The sequence below is a fragment of the Pan paniscus genome, chromosome 6 (genome assembly GCF_029289425.2).
Source record: "Pan paniscus chromosome 6, NHGRI_mPanPan1-v2.0_pri, whole genome shotgun sequence".
NCBI classification, from domain to species: Eukaryota; Metazoa; Chordata; class Mammalia; order Primates; family Hominidae; genus Pan; species Pan paniscus.
The window spans coordinates 190,885,101-190,908,349 of NC_073255.2; the positions used below are offsets into that span (position 1 = coordinate 190,885,101).

The 23,249-nt window shown below is 40.7% G+C and overlaps 1 protein-coding gene across 5 annotated transcripts in view; it reads left to right on the top strand.

Annotated features, from left to right (window-relative positions):
• Positions 1–23,249, top strand: part of DPP6 (dipeptidyl peptidase like 6) — a 998,429-nt gene that overhangs the window by 564,542 nt on the left and 410,638 nt on the right. For all 5 annotated transcript variants that reach the window (XM_034965319.2, XM_034965317.3, XM_034965320.2 and 2 more), the window contains exon 3: positions 14,869–14,967. In XM_034965319.2, coding sequence (XP_034821210.1) covers positions 14,869–14,967 — 99 coding nt within the window. The remainder of the gene's footprint in view (positions 1–14,868; positions 14,968–23,249) is intronic.

Below are 23,249 nucleotides of genomic sequence, written 5' to 3' on the forward strand. Positions count from 1 at the left end.
ATCATACCACTGCACTCCAGCCTGGGTGACAGAGTGAGATTCCATCTCAAAAAAAAAAAAAAAAAAAAAAAAAGAAAAAGAAAAGAAAAGAAATATTAAATGAACAATAATAATCCTTTTATAATTATTTTCTCATACTGTCAGTTCTACAACCAGTCCCTAGATACTGTCACTTTCCACTATTTCTGATTTAAGTCTTCTGATATTTATTCATGTGCTTTTTTTTTTTTTTTTTTTTTTTTTTTGAGACAGAGTCTCATTCTGTCATCCAGGCTGGAGTGCAATGGCATGATCCTAGCTCACCACAACCTCTGCCTCCTGGATTCAAGTGATTCTCCTGCCTCAGCCTCCCAGGTAGCTGGTATTACAGACATGTGCCACCACACCTGGCTAACTTTTGTATTTTTAATAGAGACGGGGTTTCACGATGTTGGCCAGGCTGGTCTTGAACTCCTGACCTCAGGTGATCCACCCGCCTTGGCCTCCCAAAGTGCTGGGATTATAGGCATGAGCCACCGTGCCTGGCCTTATTCATGTACTTTTTAATATCATGCTGATATGTCAATGTCCACAGACTACCGACTATGAAGGTCAAAATTTAGCTGCTTTACATTTCCTCCCACTTCCGTCTCTTCACTCTGAGTTACAAAACCTATAATGCTATTTCAAGTCCTCTATAGATGTGTTTCATAACCACGTGTGAAAATTTTTTCATATATAAATTTCTTGTTCCATTGATTCTAAATGCACCTCTTGACTTGTCACTAGATAAGATGGGAAAGAAGCATGCTTAAAAGACTTTCTTCTCAATCCCAGCTTCCTACTCTTTCTCTTCCCTTTAAGTAATATTTGCAATTTTTTTTCACTTTAATAAAATCTCTCATCAAATAATAAGTTGGTTTTTAAAATCAAAAACACATTTACAACATTCACTATTTCATTTTTTAATTTTTAATTTCTGTGGGTACATAGTAGGTATGTATATTTATGGGACACATGACACATTTTGATACAGGCATACATGAAATGATAAACACACCAGGGTAAATAGAGTATCCATCCCCTCAAGCATTTGTCCTTTCTTTGTGTTACAAACAATCCAATTATACTCTTTTAGTTATTTAAAAATGCATAATAAACTGTTGTTGACTGTAGTCACATTGTTATGCTATCAAATAGTAAATCTTATTCTTTCTAACTCTATTTTTGTACCCATTAACCATCCCCCTCTGCCCACCCCCACCATCCACCACTACCCTTCCCAACCTCTGATAACCATTGTTCTACTCCCTAGCTCCATGAATTGTTTAATTTTTGGCTCCCACAAATAAATGAGAACATGCCAAGTATGTCTTTCTGTGCCAAGTTTGTCTTTCTTAGATTATTTCACTTAACATAATGACCTCCAGTTTCATTCATGTTGTTGCAAATGACAAGATCTCATTCATTTTCTTGTGGCTGAATAGTACTCCATTGTGTATACGTACCATATTTTCTTTATCCATTCATCTGTTGATGGACACTAGGGTTGCTTCCAAATCTTGGGTATTGTAAACAGGTCTGCAGCTAACAAGGGAGTGCAGGTGTCTGTTTGATACACTGATTTCCTTTCTTTTGGGTACATGCCTAGCACTGGGATTACTGGATCATATGGTAGCTCTGTTTTTAGTTTTTTGAGGAACTTCCAAACTCTTCTCCATGGTGGTTGTACTAATTTGCATTTTTATCAACAGTGTATGAGGGTTTCCTTTTCTGCATATCATTGTCAGCATTTGTTATTGAATGTCTTTTGGATATAAGCCTTTTTAACTGGGGTGAGATGGTGTCTCATTATAGCTTTGATTTGCATTTTTCTGATGATCAATGATGTTGAGCACCTTTTCATAGACCTGTTTACCATTTGTATGTCTTCATTTGAGAAATGTCTACTCAGATCTTTTGCCCATTTTTAATTGGATTATTAGATGTTTTCCTATAGAGTTGTTTGAGCTCCATATATATTCTGCTTGTTAATCCCTTGTCAGATGGATAGTTTGCAAATATTTACTCCATTCTGTGGGTTGTCTTTTAACTTTGTTGATTGTTTCCTTTGCTGTGCATTTTAACTCAATGTGATTCCAATTGTCCATTTTTGCTTTGGTTGCCTTTGCTAAATAGGGTATTACTCAAGAAATTTTTACCTAGTACAGTGTCCTGGAGAGTTTCCCCAATTTTTTTCTAGTAGTTTCATTGTTTGAGGTCTTACATGTAGGCCTTTAATCCATTTTGATTTGATTTTTGTATATGGTGAGAGGGAAGGGTCTAGTTTTATTCTCCTGCATATGGATATCCAGTTTTCCCTTCAACATTTATTGAAGAGACTGTCCTTTCCCCAGTATATGTTCTTGGCAATTTTGTTGAAGATGAGTTCACTGTAGGTATATGGATTTGTTTCTAGGTTCTCTATTCTGTTCCATTGCTCTATGTGTCTGTTTTTATGCCAGTATCATGCTGTTTGGATTACTATAGCTCTGTAGTATAATTTGAAGTCAGATAATATGATTCATCCAGTTTTGTTCATTTTACTTAGAATAACTTTGGTTATTGTGGATCTTTTGTGATTCCATGTAAATTTTAGGATAGTTATTTCTATTTTTGTGAAGAATGTCATTAGTATTTTGATAGAGATTTCATTGAACCTGTAGACGGCTTTAGATAGTATGGAAATTTTAACAATATTGATTCTTATAATCCATTAACACAGAATATATTTTTATTTTTTATGTCTGCTTCCATTTCTTTCATCAATCTTTTATAGTTTTCATTGTAGAGATCTTTTACTTCTTTAGTAAGGTTAATTCCTGGGTATTTTATTTTATTTGCAGTGATTATAAATTGAATTACTTTCTTTTTTTAAATTTTATTATTATTATACTTTAAGTTTTAGGGTACATGTGCACAACGTGCAGGTTTGTTACATATGTATACATGTGCCATGTTGGTGTGCTGCACTCATTAACTCGTCATTTAGCATTAGGTATATCTCCTAACGCTATCCCTCCCCACTCCCCCCACCCCACAACAGTCCCCGGTGTGCGATGTTCCCCTTCCTGTGTCCATGTGCTCTCATTGTTCAATTCCCACCTATGAGTGTTTTCAGATTGTTCACTGCTGGCATATAGAAATACTACTGATTTTTGTATGTTGATTTTGTATCCTGCAACTTTGCTGAATTTTTTTATCAGTTCTAATTTTTTTTAGTGAAATCCTTAGGTTTTTCCAAATATAAGATCATATTATCTGCAAACAAGGATAATATGGGCAGGTCCAGAAATATCATCCAAGAACCAAGGCCTAGAATTGGGGACCCCAAGAGCCCACTTAGTACCCTGCCGCTTTGTGGCTGAGCTGGTACCTAAGTTGCAAGACAAAGTGCTTTTTACCTTTACTTCTCCTTTTCTTAAGCAGAAGAAGTCTCTCCCTGTAGCCCCACAGCTGGGAATGTCCTGGGTCACACCTGAAGCCAGCCTGTCTCTGAGTCTTACCCAAGACCCTGAGCAAGTACTGCCTGAGTACCACTGCTACTGATTATTTAGGGCCCAAGGGCTCCTTAGTCAGCAGGTAAGGAATCCTGCCAGGATTGGGTTTTTCCATTCAAGGCAGGCACAGGGTATGTTTAGAAATGTCATCCCAGAGCTAGGACCTGGAATGAGGGCCTCATGACCCTTCCTGGTGCTCTATTCTACTGTGGCTGAGCTGGTATCCAAGTTGCAAGACAATTTCCTCTTTTCTCTTCCCTCTCCTCTCCTCAAGCAGAGGGAGAGTCTCTCCTAGAGCTGCAAGCTGTGCTGCCTTGGGTTTGTGAAGAGGTGATGCAAGCACTCCCTTGGCCACCCCAGCTACTGTCTCACTAGGTTGTGTGTCCCCCAAGTGTACTGGCTCTGAGCCAAGAACAGCACCAAGACTTGCCCAGGAATTGCAGTTCTTGCGGCCTAGACTGCCTTTCAAGTTATTTTAGGACCCCAGACCACTTTAGCCCACAATGGTGAGGCTTGCTGGAGCTCAGGTTCCCACTGCTGGGATATGCAATTCCCCAATGGCTAGGGCTGGTCTCAATGCTCCGTCCGTGGGAATTGACTGAGTTCTGCCTAGTGTTGCTTTACTCTGTGACAAAGCAACACTGAGTTTCAATGCAAAGTCCCACAGTCACTGCATTCTCCCTGCCCCAAGCAAACAGATTCTCTGTGCCACACGGCTGCTGCCAGGGGATGAGGAAGGGGAAACTCAAGACTGTCTTTCCCACTCTCTTCAGTGCCACTTCAGTGATATGAAGTCAAAACCAGATACTGTGATCATTAATCTGATTTTTGGTTCTTTACGAGCTGCTTTTTTCTGTGAATAGTTGTTCAATTGGTGTTCCTATAGAGAGGATGATCAGTGAAGGCTTTTATTTGGCCATCTTGCTCTGCCTCCTTTCAACATTCACAATTTTATGCTTAAACAAATATTTCTGTTGTAAATCTGAAGATGTAATGAAGCCATAGAGAGAGGAAAAAATATATAATCCTGTGTAACTGAACAACTTTTCTTGAGGCATTCCGGTCAAGTGGACTTTTCTTAAAATTCATTAATAGTTACAATTGGTCTATTGATATTGGGACCATGACTTACTTAAATAAATTGGGTTTTCTCAATAATTTTATTGGATTATTTCTACTTGAAATAAAAAAAACTGTCCTTGTTACAGACAAAATGAATGCCTGCACAAAATATGCCAAAATAATATATGTATAGTAGTTCCCCTTATCTACAGAGTATCCATTCCAAGAACCCCAGTGGATGCCTGAAACCATGGATAGTGCTGAATCCTACTTATACTATGGGGTTTTATTGCACATATATACCTACGATAAAATTTAACTTATAAATTAGGTGCAGTCAGAAATTAATAATGATAACTAGAAATAAAGTAGAAAAATTATACCAATATACTGTAACAAAAGTTACATGAATGTGTTCTCTCTCACTCTCTTTCAAAATAATCTCAATATTTCTAGACCATGGTCAACTGATGGTAACTGAAACTGTGGAAAGCAAAACCATGGGTAAGGAGGGGCCTACTGTAAGTAAGTTTAGAAAGGTTACAGAATGCAAGGTCTATTTACACATATTAATTGCGTTTCTATGTACTAGCAACAACAGTTGAAAAATTTTTGAAAATACAAATTTTATTAGTCAGCTTGAGCTGTCAACAAAATATGCAGACTGGGTGATTTAGAAAACAGAAATGCAACAAAAGCCAAAATTGGCAAGTGGGATCTAATTAAACTAAAGAGCTTCTGCACAACAAAAGAAACTATCATCAGAGTGAACAGGCAACCTACAGAATGGGAGAAAATTTTTGCAATCTATCCATCTGACAAAGGGCTAATAGCCAGAATCTACAAAAAACTTAAACAAATTTACAAGAAAAAAACAACTCTATCAAAAAGCGGGCAAAGGATAAGAACAGACACTTTTCAAAAGAAGACATTTATGTGGCCAAGAAACATATGAAAAAAAGTTCATCATCACAGGTCATTAAAGAAATGCAAATCAAAACCACAATGAGATACTATCTCACTGCAGTTAGAATGATGATTATTAAAAAGTCAGGAAACAACAGATGCTGGAGAGGATGTGGAGAAATAGGAACACTTTTGCACTGTTGGTGGGAATGTAAACTAGTTCAACCATTATGGAAGACAGTGTGTTGATTCCTCAAGGATCTAGAACTAGAAATACCATTTGACCCAGCCATCCCATTACTGAGTATATACCCAAAGGGTTATAAATCATTCTACTATAAGGACACATGCACTTGTATGTTTATTGCAGGACTATTCACAATAGCAAACACTTGGAACCAACCCAAATGCCCATCAATGTTAGACTGGATAAAAAAATGTGGCACATATATACCATGGAATACTATGCAGTCATAAAAAAGAATGAGTTCATGTCCTTTGCAGGGACATGGATGAAGCTGTAAACTATCATTCTCAGCAAACTAACACAGGAACAAGAAAACAAATACTGCATGTTCTCACTCATAAGTGGGAGTTGAACAAGGAGAACATATGGGCACAGGGAGGGGAACATCACACACTGGGGCCTGTCGAGGGGTGGGGGGCAAGGGAAGGGATAGCATTAGGAGAAATATCTAATGTAGATGATGGGTTGATGGGTGTGGCAAACCACCATGGCACATGTATACCTATATAACACACCTGCACATTCTGCACATGTATCCCAGAACTTAAAGTGTAATAAGAAAATAAATAAATGCAGAATTTCATTTCTCACACTTCTGGAGGCTGGAAGTCCAAGATCAAGGTGTCAGCAGGGTTGGTTTATGGTGAAGTCTCCCTTCCTGGCCTGCAGACCTCACCTTCTTGCTGTATCCTCTCCCTGCTTTTTCTCTGTGAGTGCACATATGTGTGCCTGAAGAGAGGAAAATAGAGCTCTTGTTTCTCTTCCTCTTTTTTAAGTACAGTAGTCCTCCCAGATTAGAGCTTCACCCTCTGATCTCATTTAACTTCAGTTTCTTCCTTAAAGGCGCTATCTCCAAATAGAATCACATTGGGGGTTAGGGTGTCAACATATGGATTTGTTGGTACGTACAATTCAGTACATAATACCAGTGCACGTGGACGTCTTTGGGATGGCCCTGTCTTACCTAACACAGTCTGTTCTCTGACCCGCAAAGATTCACATCCTTCTCATATATAAAGCACATTCATTCACTCTACCCCAAGGTCCCCAGAAATCTCAACCTATTATAGTATCAACTCAAAGTCTGTGATCTCATCAGTTCAGAACTCCCAAATTTTAACATTGAAATCATCTGAATGAGTTCTGAGTAGGCCTCAGGGCATACTCCACCCAAAGCACAATTCATCTGTACTGTGGCTCTGAGAAACTGGAGAGGTAAACACAGTAGTGGGACGGGTATAGGATGACAGTTATAGACATTCTTGTTCAAAAAGGGAGAAAAAGGAGTCACTAGTTCCAAACAACTTCTAAATTCAGTTGGGGAAACTGCATTAGGTTTATAGGCTTGGGAATAGTATCCTAGGGCTCTCAGGTCTGCCCTCTGGGAGTCATCCTTCTTCTTCATGAATGGCAGCTTGAGATTGTAGCTGAGTAGTTTTATAAGCATGTTTTCTGCCTGAGAATTTTGGGGGTCTGATATGGTTTGGCTCTGTGTTCCCACCCAAATCTCATGTCAAATTGTAATCCTAACGTGTTGAATGAGAGGCTGGTGGGAGGTGATTGGATCATGGGGCTGGTTTCTAATGGTTTAGCACCATCCCCCTAGTGCTGTCTTATGATAGAGTTCTCACAAGATCTGGTTGTTTAAAAGTGCGTAGCACCTCCCTCTTTGCTTTCTTTCTCTCCTGTCACCATGTCACAAAGGGTGCTTGCTTCCCCTTTTCCTTCTACCATGATTGTAAGTTTCCTGAGGCCTCCCCAGCCATGCAGAACTGTGAGTCAATTAAACCTCGTTTCATTATAAATTACCCAGTCTCAGGTAGTTCTTTACAGCAGTGTGAGAATGGGCTAATACAGAGTCCAACAGCCTTTGTTTGTTTCATACTCCCTCTCTCCTTTTCAGTCCAAGCTGGCAATGTTTCTACAGATATAAATTCTTAAGAATCTGCGGATCTTCTATGTATGTCATGGGAATTCATTCCATTAGACAAGTGGCTCTTCCTAGGATTCTTCTAGATACTTTCATCTCTATGTTTGGCTTCTGCTGAGAGAGCTTTGGGGTCTGTGAATCACACATTTAAGCTCTTCAAAGGGCCTTGTGTGACTGAATACTTACCTTTTGATCTTTCAAGGTATTAGCAAAGGTTTTTCAGCCATGCTCTCAGGATGGCAGTATCTTTCTTGACAGTGAATCTCTTAATTTCAGCATTTTTTATAATCTGAATAAAGTGACACATTTCTCCAAAGAAGATATAAAAATAACCCAGTCTGTGCATGAAAAGATGCTCAACATCATTAGCTTGTAATATTCTTCATCTATAAAAAGGAATGAAGTAGTGGTACATTCTGTATGTATTACAACATGGATGAACTTTGAAAACACAATACTATCTGAAATAAGCCAGTCACAACAAAATGCATATTGTATGATTCCATCTATATTAAATGTCCAGAATAGCCAAATGTTTAGAGACAGAAAGAAGATTTTTGGTTGCGAAGAGCTGAAGAGAGATGTGGGAGAATAGAGAGTGGCTGCTAATTGTTATGCGAATCTTTTGGGGGTAATAAAAATGTTCCAAATTTAGGTCAGTAATGGTGCACAACTCTGAACGTACTAAAACCATTGTGTTGTAGACTTTAAATGGCTAAGTTTTATGGTATGTGAATTTTATCTCTAATAAAGGTGTCAAGAAAGGAATAAACTAGGTAGGGAAACATATCAACCTATCCGCATATAATCACGTGAAGTCACAGGTGCCTAATGCTGTAACTCACTAAAGCAAACAGGCTGCTGAATATATTTTAAGGTTTCAGTTTATTTCCTGGATCTAAAAGAATGGAGGTAAGGACATGAAGAGGGAATGTATACCTTTGATGTATTTGATTTAGAAGCTTAAAATAAAGCATAACTACAGTTTCTTAGTTCATAAGATGTGCTGAATAATGCTGATGACTTAGTTTCTACCATTTCAATAGAAAGTACTATGTGACTAATTTTGATGTTATGCTACTAGTTTTCTTATATTATTTGAAGGCGTGAATTTGTAAGGAGAAGCTTTTAAGATAAATTAGTATCTCTGTGAGACTTTTTATAGACGTAAGTCTGGAGTATAACCATAAATAATATACTGTAGTAACACAAAGACTGCATTACAAAAAAGTAAGCGAAAATACAAGCAAAGGCACAGATTTTTAAAACAAATGCTCTCTTCATTCAAAAGAAATGAACTGAACATCTGTTTGCCAGGCCCCTTAGAGACATGAAGTTGTGATTCCTAACTAAAACAGAAAAGGAAAATATCAAGCTAGTATGGGAAATAGACTTGAAAGCAAATAACTAGTTCATTGATAGTAGCTCCTGGTAGCAGAAAAGAAAGCATGATCAACTTTGAGAAAGTAAAACACACACACACACACATTCTAAAGAGGTACTGACTGTACATTTTCTTGTACCTCCCCTAGCATCACTCAGGTAAGATTATTTAATGCAATTCTCATCCCAACAATAGTTATTTTGTTTCTTACATTTGGGGTTGGATGATTCTAGAGAGATTTCTTCAGAGAAATATGTTTTTATGTATTTTGAGTAAATCTCACTTTTGTAAAGAGAGAGAGTGTTCCCCTGACTCACAGCTGCTGCCACGGCTTCCTTCCGTCTCTAGGGTTTTTGTGTATGGATGAGATGTTACCATCTCAGCTCTGACCTATGGATTCATATGGTGAACAATCTGCCAGTGGGACAGTTTAATTCAGGATTAGGTCGAAATCCCCAAGGTTCGTATGGTGATTTGCAGACGTGCTACCTGGTTTTAAATTTCGTTGTTTCTAATCTCTTGATGGTACAGCATGATATAAATTTATTCTTTCATTATGATAAGAATCTACCAAGGAAATACGAGTAGCACCTGCAACACACAGCATGGATTCTACCTCTTTTACTTTAAGAAAAAAGAAAGAAATATAATTGGAAGTCTTGTTCAAGCATCTGCAGTGCCTGACTCAGGGCACTCAATCAATAAATATGCTGGCAGAACTAAATGATGTGTTTCCTGCGTTCTCATTGAGCTTTTTCCTTGTTACTAAGCAGCATCTGTGTTAGGTCCATCGCTGATGGAACAGGCTGCAGTGGTTTATTTTTAAGCAAAAGTGATCTCATTGGAATTTGTGAATTAATGGTACAGACATTGGAAAATGGACAGCTTCTTTGATTTCCACCTGTTTTTGTGAAGTGTTGGTAAGGAAGCAAACAAATAGTATCCATTTTGTAGGAATAACATACAAATTGTTCTAAATACAAAGAGTGCTTTACTCTGAGCCTCAGCTTGGGGGTCTGTCTCCCCTGTGAAGTTAGCCCTCCATAACCCTTGTCTCCTTTGAGTTTTGAAAACACCTAGTGCTTGACATCTGCCAACCGATTCCTCACACATCTTTGAAGGAGTCATTTCACCTCTCAGCAGCTCAGTAGCTCAATGTAACTTTCCTTCCTCCTCATTATGGTGGGGATCAGGAGAGATAATAAATATCATTGCACTCGGAAGACTATAAAGCACTTTAGAGTTGTCAGGTATTCCAAATTGCTCACAAAAGCAGAATCTCACAGAAAGTCTTGGACTCTTCTGCGTAGATTTTCTTTGTTACCAAGCTGAGTTTGTCAGTAGCTTACCCCTACCTGCAGGGATTGCATGCCCCTCCAGCAGCTATGCTCGGGTGATGGGATTTATTTCTAGTTTTCTGGTATTTAAAATATTTAGAGAAGGAGTTCCAAAGGGTTCTCCAGGAATTTTACTATTTAACAAATATCTGAGGAAGGGAAAGGAGGCTGAGAAATTTGCATTACACATTGGCCACCGTAAAGAGTAACTACATCGCTGCAGATTTCAGCATGCCTTTACATGCTGGTGAGCTAACCAGGCCAAGTCAATTTGAAGTGCCATGGAGTTTTCTATAGTATATCAAGCTAAAGGGCTGGAAGGAACTTTATTTTTCAGTGATCCCTGAATTGCCTTTGGGATGAAATCCAAACAGTGAAAGCCACTGCCCCTTCTTGCATCGCCACCTTTATGTTGCCTTCCAGTTTAAGAAGGAAGATTGAGCACAGAAATGTTCCTTGTTTTGATGGCAAAAGCATGTGGAAGTGACAGCAAAATAAATAACGAAAAACACAGCTGCAGCCGGGCATGGTAGCTCACACCTGTAATCCCAGCACTTTGGGAGGCTGAGGTGGGCGGATCACCTGAGGTCAGGAGTTCGAGACCAGCCTGGCCAATATAGTGAAACCCTGTCTCTACTACAAATACAAAAATTAGCCGGGCTCGGTGGCAGGTGCCTGTAATCCCAGCTACTCGGGAGGCTGAGGCAGGAGAATCGTTTGAATGTTGGAGGCGGAGGTTGCAGTGAGCCAAGATTGCGCCACCACACTCCCGCCTGGGTGACAGAGCAAGACTCCGTCTCAAAAAACAAACAAAAGCATAGCTGCTTCTTTCTCAAAAACAAGAACAGGAGATCTTCACATACCTGGATTGAAAGGGAAGACATCCTCATAAGAAGGAACAGGTAAAAACCTACGGCAGGAGGGAAGGCCAAATTTCCATCATCCTCAAGTCATAGAGACTGAAGTCAGGCACAACAGGAGGGCTTGGAAGGTTGGTTTTCATGAGAGACCAGGGGTACATGGAGTCCCTGCCTGAAAACTGGGTTCATGGTCAGAAGGCCTCAGATCACATCACCCATTTGGGGGAAAGGGCTCCAGCCTAAATGACCACCAAGACTTAGTTTAGAGCTCTTACCTAGACAGAATCTCAAAACTGCCTGAGGACCACCAAACCAGGGGCCTCTCAAGACCCAGAACACTTGTAAGACAGAAGCTTACAACCAAGAACCACAAAGCATCTGCAGAAAACATCCCCCTATAAAGCAGAAACCAACCCAACACACATGAAAACCAAAATCCAAAGAAATTTAAATCAATAGAGAAAAGAGAAAATGACATTTTAGATTTTTAAAATAACTATCACTATGCTAAAGCAGCATGAAACTATAAAATATGAGTAGATGATCTTGTAAAAGTTATTTAGATATATTAGATATTAAAATGTAATTATTTTAAATTTAAATCCTTAGTTGGGTAATAGAACAGTCCAGGTGTATTAAAATATTGACAAATAGGAGATTGAACTGAAGAAATCATCCAAATACTCCCAAAGTCATAAAAAGGAAAAACTTAAGAAAAAGCCCGAGGTGTGGGGATTGACCTAGAAGCTCCAGCACAGTCCAGATGGGATTCTGGAAGGAGGGGATCAAATGCTGCAGGAGCCATATTGTATGAGATAATTACTGGTAGTATTCCTGATGTGAAGAAAAATAGTCTTTAAGCTGAAAATATTACTGACTGTTAAGCAGAATTTTTAAAGAAAATCCACAAGTGGACATTTTTTTCTAATGGAATTTCAGAATCTCAAATACAATGAGAGAATCTCCCTTCCCCTCTAGCATTTCCTGTTCACATTGTCTGCCACGCCAATGCCAACACACACAATCTCTTGAAAATACTGCATCCACCGACATCTTTCTGCCCTTACGAGCCTTCCTAGCTTGAATGTTTTTCTCTCTCCTTTATCTTGGCTAGCAGCCTCTTTCCTTCAGCAAGTCCTCCTGGAATCCCTCCCACTTTCTTATTTAATAGTCTGCTTCCATATCAGCAGGACAAGCCCTGTTCCTCTCAGCCCCATCCCTGCTGTGTTCTGATCATTTGTTCTGCTTTGGCTCCACTGCTCTTTGAGCTTGTATAAGGCCTTTCTCTTCTTCAGGGCTCAGCGTGGTTTGTGGAATGTGGCAGTCTCCTGTGCCTGTCATTATCTCAGATGATTTTGGGAATGAATCAAATGATAAACCAATGAATTAGATATCAGTTGAATGTGCAAATGAGCCATCTAGGTACAGAGAGGCCAGCAGTGAGTTTCTTAAGGAGACAGAGCTAATTAAGGACAGAGTCATGTCCTGGCTTGAATGGAGCAATTTTAATAGCATATATCATAATGCCTCCACCACATACTTTCCCTATATAGAAGTCTTAAGTGTTTTAAAAATATCTTTAAAAAACAAATAAAATTACAGATTTTAAAATAAAATACATGTATAAAAAGAAAGATTTTCAGAAAGTGAATACATTGCCTTTTCATCTTTTATTTCCAACGTTTGTTTAAATGGCAGTCTTACATATTTTTTCTTATGAGGCACATAGATACCTTAAGTTGCATGGCTAGAATCATTCTTGAATAGTGAAGTTTAATCAGATAAAATGTAAATTTCAACATGATTATTATTTTCTGACCATGTACTTAAGAATGTCTCAGGAAGTTTTAGACTTCTTAATTGCAAGATCAGAGTGCAACTTTATTAGATTAATGTCTAGTAATTTTTAAAATTCTCATTTATTGTCGTGTATATGAAAGTGCGTCATGTTTGAAGCCACGTGCCTTTTCCTGAGGCTGCTTCAGCCACACCTAGAAAGCTCCTAGAGCGAAGAAAGAACTTGGTTTGGTTTAATGTGCTATGTTCAGCACCCGGGATAGCTCCATATACAGCCATGTTTCACAATAAGGCCACCTTGAGTCACAGCATTCTGTAATTTTCAAAAGACTGCTACACACAGTAACCCTATTTGATATTCAAGAGATCAATCAATGCACAAAGGAATACATGACTTTTCTGACAATTTCAGTAATTTGTCAACAACCAGACCCAAAAGGAAGAAACCAAAAGTGACGTAATAAAACCCATGCAATGCACTGGGGTCCTAGAAGCTTTGAAGATTTAATTTAGAGATTATTTATTCCTATTTGTTTATGTAATCCTAACAAAATTTCTTTCTGTTTTTCTAACCTGCCACAGAGTTTAAAACACAAAATTAAAAGAGGCAAATGGTTCTGTCAAGGTCAAGAACAACAACAGTCCAAAAAGTGTAACAGCCAGAAATTGAAACAAGAAACAGACATACCCACCAGACATTGAAATACAAAAACACACAGCTCTGGAGCCACTGAATGTGGAATGCACACAGACGTATGCACCTCAGTTAGCACCAAGATCACCCCACATAGCAGCACAGCAGGAAACTGTTGAAATGAGAACTGGGAGTCTTTGAAAAAAATGTGCAATGATATTTAGCATCTTCTATTTAAGAGGGCAGGGAAGTAAATAAGCATCCTAGGTAGATAATGTCCATCAGATGTGGTCAAGTCAATATACAGAGGAGTTTCTTATTAGTATCACAGAAGTGAAGGTGGTGGAATGGACTGGCCTGTAGGCTCACAGGTCAGGCATGCTGACAGCCCTGTGTCTTTTCAAAGTCAATAAGTGGATTTTTGTGCCTCTAATGGAGAGAGCCTCTTCTGAGGAGGAGCAAAAACTCTACAAGCTTTGATCTCTGGAAATACAGGATAAAAGCTCTCAGATTTTTAAAGTCTCACCCACTGATGCCATTAACTAAACATCTCATCTTGGGATGAACATTAGCTGAGTGTGTTCACAGGCTTATCCCAAGTGCTTTCTCCTAAGCCTTGTAACAGAGATGCGGCAAGGCAGAATCTGGTAGTTTGTGTACAGATAATTGGGGTTTGATCCTGTCTGAGCAAGAACTAACCCACAACCCAGAGACAGCCAGGGACAAGTGAAGCTTATGGAGAATGAAGACCTAAGGAATATTTTCTGTGTCTTTGAATTCCCAGCAGCTAAAATGCTGCACTTAATGAATGCTTCATGATTGACCAATTACATCATATGACTGAGGTCCACTCTGGATATCCGTATCTTCCTCTCGACTATTCCCACCCTATTGTTCATAAATCAATCTTGAAAGAATTATTTACCTCTGTGCTGAGAAATATGATCACTTACATGCTGCAGGTGTGGGTGAGAAGGCGTGATGCCATTCTACTGAATCATGATCTCCTTAGCATAGATTTTGATAGTTTAATTAAAAACAGAATGCGAGACTGGCTTTTATCCCCATTCACTTATAGACATCATGTGTGTTCCCATCCATACTATTTATAAATGACAATCAGAACGTTTATGGTCCTCTCATTTTACTAATTATGAAACAAGCTTAACTCTTTGCTTTTTTTTTTTTTCTAGCGGAAGATAATAGTCTGTCTCAAAAGAAGAAGGTCACTGTGGAAGATCTTTTCAGTGAAGACTTCAAAATTCATGACCCCGAGGCTAAGTGGATAAGTGGTGAGTCCAGGTCCTTCGTGCACGAGACATCGCTTCCCCATGCCTCACCCCCACTTTCAATAGGTTGGGTCTAGTAATTTGCCTCTCGGATTTCCCCCTTTGGCCACAGAAGGGGATCTACAGAGCTTTTGCGGTAGTCATCATCAGATTATCATTCTATGAAAATGTGTATCTGGTAAAATCAGGCTTTTGTAATGGTGTTGCCTCCCGAGCATCCACACAGCCTTCACTTAGTGAGAAATGGGTCTGCTGAAGACGTGTCTTTGTGTGCCACCTCCCAGAGACATCATTTCTCCGGGGGAGCTGTGGGGTGTTGCTTAGCAACAGGAACAGTGCAGGGCACGGTGAGCTTTCCTTCCTTCTCCACAATCTTCATTCCCCTTTGTTCTCTTGCTCTCTTTCCGTTAGGCAGAAGGACCAAAAGCAACTCATGGAGTTCTTGTAGAATAGCTTCCAAATGAAACTTGGAGTGCTGTACACAGATGCAGATTCATTTATTTTCCCTGTTGAACTTTAATTTGGATTAAATCTACTTTCCTTGTATGGGGGATTTTTTTCTTAAAACAACAGAACAAAATACAGTTGGGGGCAGAAGGCATATGTTCACAATGCCTGTGTTGGTTCATAACATAATCTATTTCTTCTAATTGGGTCTGAAATAATTCAAGTGCAACCATGGAAGATGTACCCATCCCTCCGCAGGCCAAGTTGCCAGCACCTCCCTGTTGTCTCTATTGCTGTTGCTGACATTTAATCTTTGCTTCAGTGGAATACACTTGAAGGTTTGTCCTCAGGTCAGAGAACTTTATAGTGATCAAAGTCTAGTTCAGATCCTTGCTTTTATAATAAATGAGGTCCAGAGAGGTCAAGTGACTTTTCTGAGGTCACAGAGCTGATGAGTGCGAGCTGTGGCTAGCAGCCCGTCCCCTGACTTCCAATTCAGTGCTCTTCCCACCATCCTCTTTTGCTGAGTGATCGAGTGTCGTTGTATTTTTTTCTGTCAAACTGCTTCTAAAATGCTTTTCATGCTTCACAAACTCTCAGAAATCAATTAACAATGACTCTTGGCTGTTAGTCTCCTGCTTAGGGGCAATCACTTTTCTTTTGTCCCCTGCTGTGGCTTCAGTATTCATTTCTGACCCTTAGATTAGCTTATTTAAAAGTGAAAAAAGTAGGTGGATCTCAGAGGGAATGTATTTTAGAAAACTGGGGAGAAATTAGAGCAGCAGTATATCATGAATACCAAGGGCACACAGAAATTAAAAAACAAAACAAAACAGCACAGAGGTCTTTTTGTTTGGTGGAGGAATTGACTTTGCCTTTGTTTTCGGCTGACCTGGTGAAATGTTCGTGTTCGTGTTCACTGTATGTTCGTGTACACCCGCTGCATCAGCAAATGCAAGCACTTGTGGGATGCCACAGGTAGACCTTGGGAGGAAAACATGACAACTCTCCTTGAGGAGCTCAAAGTTGTGTTGGAGACGTATCTATGAGCAGCCAGTGGGAATCCTAACACACAAGACTCAGAGAGGAGGATCGTAAGTTCTCATTCTTCTCAAAGGATGTCCCAGAGACAGGGCACAAACTCAGTCTTAAAGCGATGGCTAGGAGCTTGTTAGAGAAAGCTAAGAATAGAGCCCTGGAAGAATGTTAGGTCTAGAATGTTAGTCTTGCTAAACCCTGGTTGGGGGAACCAAAACCAAGCTGAGAAACAATGCCCAGCAGTTACAAAAACAAAACAAAACACTTAGACTTGTGGTATTTAAGAAAATGAGTGAGCACAGTGGCTCACACCTGTATTCCAGCACTTTGGGAAGCCAAGGCAGGCAGATCGCTTGAATCCAGGAATTTGAGGCCAGCCTGGGAAACATGTTGAAACGTCACCTTTATAAAAAACTAGCCAGCCATGTGGGACCTCTGGTCCCAGCTACTTGGGAGGCTGAGGTGAGAGGATGGCTTCAGCCTGGGAGGTCCAGGCTACGGTTAACTGTAATCATGCCATTGCACTCCAACATGGGTGACAAAGCGAGACCCTGTCAAAAAAAAAGAGTGAACTCTTTGGTATTTGTCAAAAACCAATTATAAAGGCTCAGTTAATCATTGCAGAGTTACTTCATTCACTTTAAGCTATTACGTCTTTAGGGAGCAGGTTTGTCCATGGAACTGTTTCTCAGTGGTATACATGGGAGTCACACCACCCACCACCATGATCTCCCACCACCACCACCAGCAGCACCAGCACCAGCACCAGCACCAGCACCACAGGCTTCTCTTTCTGCTCCTTCTCTGCTTCTCCTTCTCCTTCTCGTGGAGAGGCAGAATTCAAGGATGAATCAAGAGGCCAGAAACAAGGGACACCAAACCTGAGCTCTAGGGTTCAGAGTAGGTTGGAGGAGGGCCTGGGAAGACGCCATGATATGTTGAAATAAAGTGTATTCATACCTATAAGGTATATATTTTTATTAGAAAGCCCATGGCATCAGACTTGGCCTAAAGCAGCATTCCATATGCCAAAAAAAAAAAAATATATATATATATATATATATGCAGAGATGTGGAGACACAAGAGCACAGATGTTTCTGGAGGAACGTGTGCCAGTTCATGGTATAAGGAGTTTGATTTTTATGAGCAAATGAATGGAGTCTGCCCAGAGAGGCACTGGCTTTCTGGCCAGAGGAGACCAGCCAGATTTGCTTTATATCCGCAAAGCTGGGAGTTAATACATGCAATTGAGACGTGGCTATGTGCCCAGCAGAAAATGCCCAGCCTGCCTGTATCAGCAGGTTATGCCTATTCGTGATGACCACCTGCAGTTCTGAATGGACCTGCCTTTGGTGTTGAGGAGCTTTCTTAGGATGATTCTCCCTCTGTAAATGTACACACCGAAGAAACTTTGCTGTGAAGTAACCAAGTGGTTGGGTCCCCAAATACAGGTTTGATTTGGAGTGTTTTGGAACCTAATAATTCCACTCACACATGACCCTCAGCTTCCCCTTACCTTTTTTTTTTTTAACTTATTCCTCTTCCTAAACATTCTCTCTCTTCCCGCTCCCTAAAGAGGCAATAGCTTAAAGTGAATGAAGTAACTTTGCAATGATGAACGGAGTCTTTATAATTGGTTTTTGACAAATACTATAGAGTTCACCCATTTTTTTTTAATACCACAAATCTAAGTGTTAAGATCTGGGAAAAGATTACTACAAATCCATAGGATTATCTTATGTTGTAGAGCTGGGATGAGCCTTAGAAATTATTAGAACATTAATTCATTCAGTAAGAGATTTTTGAGTGCCCACAGTGTAGCAGACAAATTGCTGGGCCCAAAAGGGGTGAGCGATTTGTTCATGGAACTGTTTCTTAGTGATAGACATAAGAATTATTACCCACCACCGCCATCTATCACCACTACCACCATCACAGGCTCCTCTTCCTCCTCCTCTTCCTCACATCACCATCATCATCATAACATCATCATCAAGATCATATTATCATCTTCATTATCTTCTGGGTGTTTACTGTGTCTTAAGCTCTAGGCTAAATGATCTATGTACATATATATATATATAGACATTTAATTACCACAACTACAATGATTCCCATTTTACAGATGAAGAAACTGAGTCTCAGGGTATTGAAATAACTTGATCAATATCACAAAGTTTGTAAGTAGCAAAATTCTGATTTGAACCTAGGTCTGTCTGGTTTTTATAAACTACCCTATTCTGGATAAAATTCAGGTCTCCTGCCAATTTCTTTTGCAACCTTAGTAGTTACATTGTGTATTTTAACCAAAATTATAGGTTCCGAACAGTTCAGAATAATTGCCACCTTTTGAAGTCTCTATTCTAGCTTTCTATTCCCATAGTGCCCATGTCAAAGTTACAAAATATGCAAGAGATGAAGAAAAATGGTGTAATCCTCTACAGAGGAAGAGACTTGATTTTGTTTTTTTTGTTTGTTTGTTTGTTTGTTTTTTAGTACACATTAACCGCTGAAGTTAACAAGTGTACCTTGGGTTTAATATTGGAGTTAACAGTCTGGAACTAATACGCTTTATTTATCAGGAGGAAATGTGTTAGGTTGGAATTGAATTTCCCTTCCCTCATTTTTGTACTGTATGCTTAATTTTTTAAATCTACCTTGTCTGAAAATGATTGGTACAACAGCCTCACGTTCTCTAACATCCTGAAGCCCTTGTAGACTTTGTTACTTGTTTGTTACAACTACTGGGGCAAGCCAAATGAGGTGTGTAAAGCCATGAAAAGGCCCACTCTGGGCCAGGTGTGGTGGCTCACGCCTGTAATCCCAGCACTTTGGGAGGCCAAGGTGGGTGGATCATTTGAGGTAAGGAGTTCAAGACCAGCCTGGCCAACATGGTGAAACCCTGTCTCTACTAAAAATACAAAAATTAGCCAGGCGTGGTAGTGCACACCTGTAGTCCCAGCTACTCGGGAGACTAAGGCAGCAGAATCACTCAAACCTGGGAGGTGCAGGTGGCAGTGAGCTGACATTGCGCCACAGCACTCCAGCCTGGGTGACAGAGCAAGACTCCATCTCAAAAAAAAAAAAAAAAAAAAGAAAAGAAAAGAAAAAGAAAAGGCTCACTCTGGGCTCCCTCTCAAAGAGGTGCACACTCCCAGAAGTGGTCACAGCATTGCCTCTCCAAGTATTTGCTCCATTGAGTAAATTCTTATACCTGTTATAACAACCGCATTGCACTTCTTAACCTTTTGGAGCCCCTTTGTGCCATTCTGGGACTCCACTCTAGGGGCTGTGATGAGATATTCTGGTTACTCTTTGTTTACATGGACCAATCATCCTGGGCTCCCCTGGCCCATTCCTTCTTTCTCATTTCTAGATGATGATAATTGCAAATCTCACCTTCTCTGCCCAACCCTGCAAACTCCCTCCCCATCCTCCTTCTCAGCTGAAACTGCCAGAAGAGAGCTTAGGAACACTCCCACTGTCCTGTCAACTGGCCTCAACACTGCCGCTGGCTCTTCCTGCACCACCCCCACCCCACCCCTGCCCCGCCCCACAGGTGACCTGTCTGCTGTCTGCACTCAATCTAAAGGAACCACAGATGCACTCGCTTCACTTACCTGAGGAATCATTACAGCAGGCCCCTCCTGTCTCCCCTAAATTTTTGTTCTGTATTGGCTGATTCCCATCATGAACCAAATGTGCTCTTCCTTCTCTTACCTTAACACAAACACCTCATCTCAAGTCCACATGCCCTGCCTGGCTCGGCCTGGCTTCCCTGTTCCCCTTTGCAGCCTGAAGCAGTCTTCTATCTGTAACATCTCCAGGTACTCTTCTTCCACTCTCCCTAAACCCACTCCCATTAGGCTACCACGCCCAGCACTCTCCGAAACTCCTCTTGTCAAGGTCAGAGATGACCTCCAGGTTGCTAAATGCAACAGGCATTTCTCAGACCCCATCTTATTTTACCTGCCAGCAGCATTGGACACCATTGATTCCTCCTCTGCCCTGGATACACTTTTTTCTTTCTTGTCACCTCATGGGCATCTCCTTTGCAGGAGCGTTGGCCGGTTCTCCCTCTTCTCCCTGACGTTTAATATTGCTGCAAGACTCAGGACTTGTTCCTCTCCTTTTCATGGCTGCACGCCCTCCCTTGGTGTCTCCCTCCAGTCTTATAGTTTTAAATATCCTCCATTTACTGATGATTCCTAAACATATGTCATCAGACAAACTTTCTCTCAAATCTCTCAGATGTCTGAGAGACATTTCAATTTTAACCTTAATATCTCCAAGTCTCACTCCTTGATTTCCCCCCAAAACCAAAAATACAAAAGAAAAAAAATCCACCCTATCCACAACCTTTCTGATGTCAGTTGATGGAAAAATTTGTAGAACGAGCTAAGGACCTTCAAGTCATCTTTTATTCTACCTTTTCTCTAACATCCCACATCCGATCCATCAAGAAATCCTGCCAGCTCTGCCTTCAGAACACACGTGCCCATCCTAGCCTCCACGTGATGTTTGGGTGCATGAATACCATGGCAGACTTGGCATCAGTCCACTCGGAGGGTTGGAGGGCTGGACTCAAGCCCAGCAGCAGCAGGAAGGACCGAGGCTCTACTCCGGCACCTCAGGTACTAGCTCAGGTGCAAGGAGAAGGGGTTGCTTGGGTGACTGGGGTGGAATTTTAATGTTTCTGACTTTAAAAGTCTGAATTCCTCAAGTTTCTCACTTATCCTCACTTTGTACTCCCCGAGGGGAAATAATTCACCCCCACAATGTTAGGTATTGTCTATATGATGATGAGTTTCAATTCTCTAGCTCAAATGCTCTTCGGAGCTATACACTTGGAGAGAGAGAGAGAGGTGTGTGTGTGTGTGTGCATGTCAGTCACTGGCTAATTTCCATGTCCACTGCAGTATCTTACATTCACCTCACGTCCTCATGCCCGGCACTACATCATCCTCTCCCAGCCTCTTCACAGACCCCCCGCTGCCCACGGTGCGAGCACAGCCCTGGCCCCCCCGACCCTCCATGTCTCAGACTCTACATGATCTGTTTACTCTCCTGACTCATCATTGGCCATCTCCCCAGTTTTCTCTTAAACTTTGCCTATGTGAACTTCTTTGGATTGCTTCAGAAGTCCATCTTCTTTTCCCCCAGAGTGGCTCTTATATAGGATGTTCCTTCTGTCCAGCCCACTCGCTCTCCTCTCCGTGTCCACTTGTGATCACTCCTAGTCACCACCCTGCATGTTATCTTTTTCCCTTAAGTTGCTCCCTAATTCTTGCTCTGCCCCACATTGACTCTTCTGGTTTTGGATTCTCCTATATCCTGCACTGACCCTTTTGTTACATAGGTTAAGTATAATTATTTATGAATGTAAACTCCACAAGGATGGGACTCGCATCTCTGTTTACTGTGGTATCCCCAGCACCAGCAAAGTCCCCGGTTTGTGGCCATCCACGAAGACTTCTTGGGCATTTTCTCATTTGATACTTAAACAGCCTAGTTTTAAAGATAAGGAAACTTACAAGTATGTGATTTCACAGAGAATGGTGGAAATCTTTTCTGATCATGTGATTTGGGGGCAGGGACCTGAAGGTGAGGATCATGCAGATGAGTTCTCTGGGGGAAAGCCTTCCAGGCAGGGTGGAACAACAAACGCAAAGGTCTTGGTGCAGGAGGCTGCTTGGCATATTCATGAACAGTGTTGAGCCTGAGGGAGAAGAGCGAGAGAGAAGATCAGAGTGGAGGCTGGGACCAGCACCTACAGGCTCTGTGGCAATGAAGGGGGCAAAGGGAGTATGGGGGAGAATTTAGAGAAGCTGAGAAGTTGGGTTTAACTTATTGGCACTGAAGGTTTTAGAATAACAATGACATGGTGCAAGCTTAGGCTGATATATCAACTTCTTGTATTATATATACTACACATTTATTATATGTATGTATTTATTACAGTAAATTAGAATCAGAGATTAACACAAATTTAAAAGATAATAAAAATTACCTGTAACCCCTCTAACTGAAAATGGCCACTATTAAATTTTCATAGCTATCCTTCTAGATAATAACATATATGGAATAATACTAAGTGTATTAAGTAGGAAAATATTCATAACCTATACATACATATATTCTCATGGCAGTAAGTATACATTGTCATTATCTTTTTAACATCTTAATAGTATTTCACGATATTAATGTGCCGTAATTTGAGCCATCTTCTGATATTGAAAGTTTAGGCTGTGACAGGAAAGGAAGTGGCAGGTATAAAAAGCCATGGTGAGTGATAAATCAGCAGGAGGTGGTAGTGTATAGAAATGGAACACCAGGGAAGAGAGCACTGTCAAGGCTGACTTGAGGATCTCAGGCCTGGGCAGCTGGAATGGTGATTCTCTATTCTTGACAGGGAGTCAGTTTCTGTGACTGGATGAAGAGTTTGGAGTAGAAGTCTATGAGCAATAACTCAGTGGAAATGTTCGTTAGGTATTGAGAACTGGGGATGAAGCCAGGTGAGAGGCTGGAGCCGTCTGGAGGACCATGGAAAGCGTGGGTGGTGGAGGTGCTGCTCAGAGCCTCTCGGAGGGAAGAGGGAAAGAGGGACACGGAGGCGTCTGAGGAAGTGTGGTCAGGGAGGCAGGAGGAGAACTTCTACCACACCACATCAAAGTCAAGGCAGGAGAAAATGCTCTAGGCGAGTTAGCGTGCTGCCGATTTTGTAACGGCAGATGTAAATGAAAAACCACCCCACAGTGGCCATGCACCTCTTCCTGGCTCACAGCCCCAGGGACGTGTT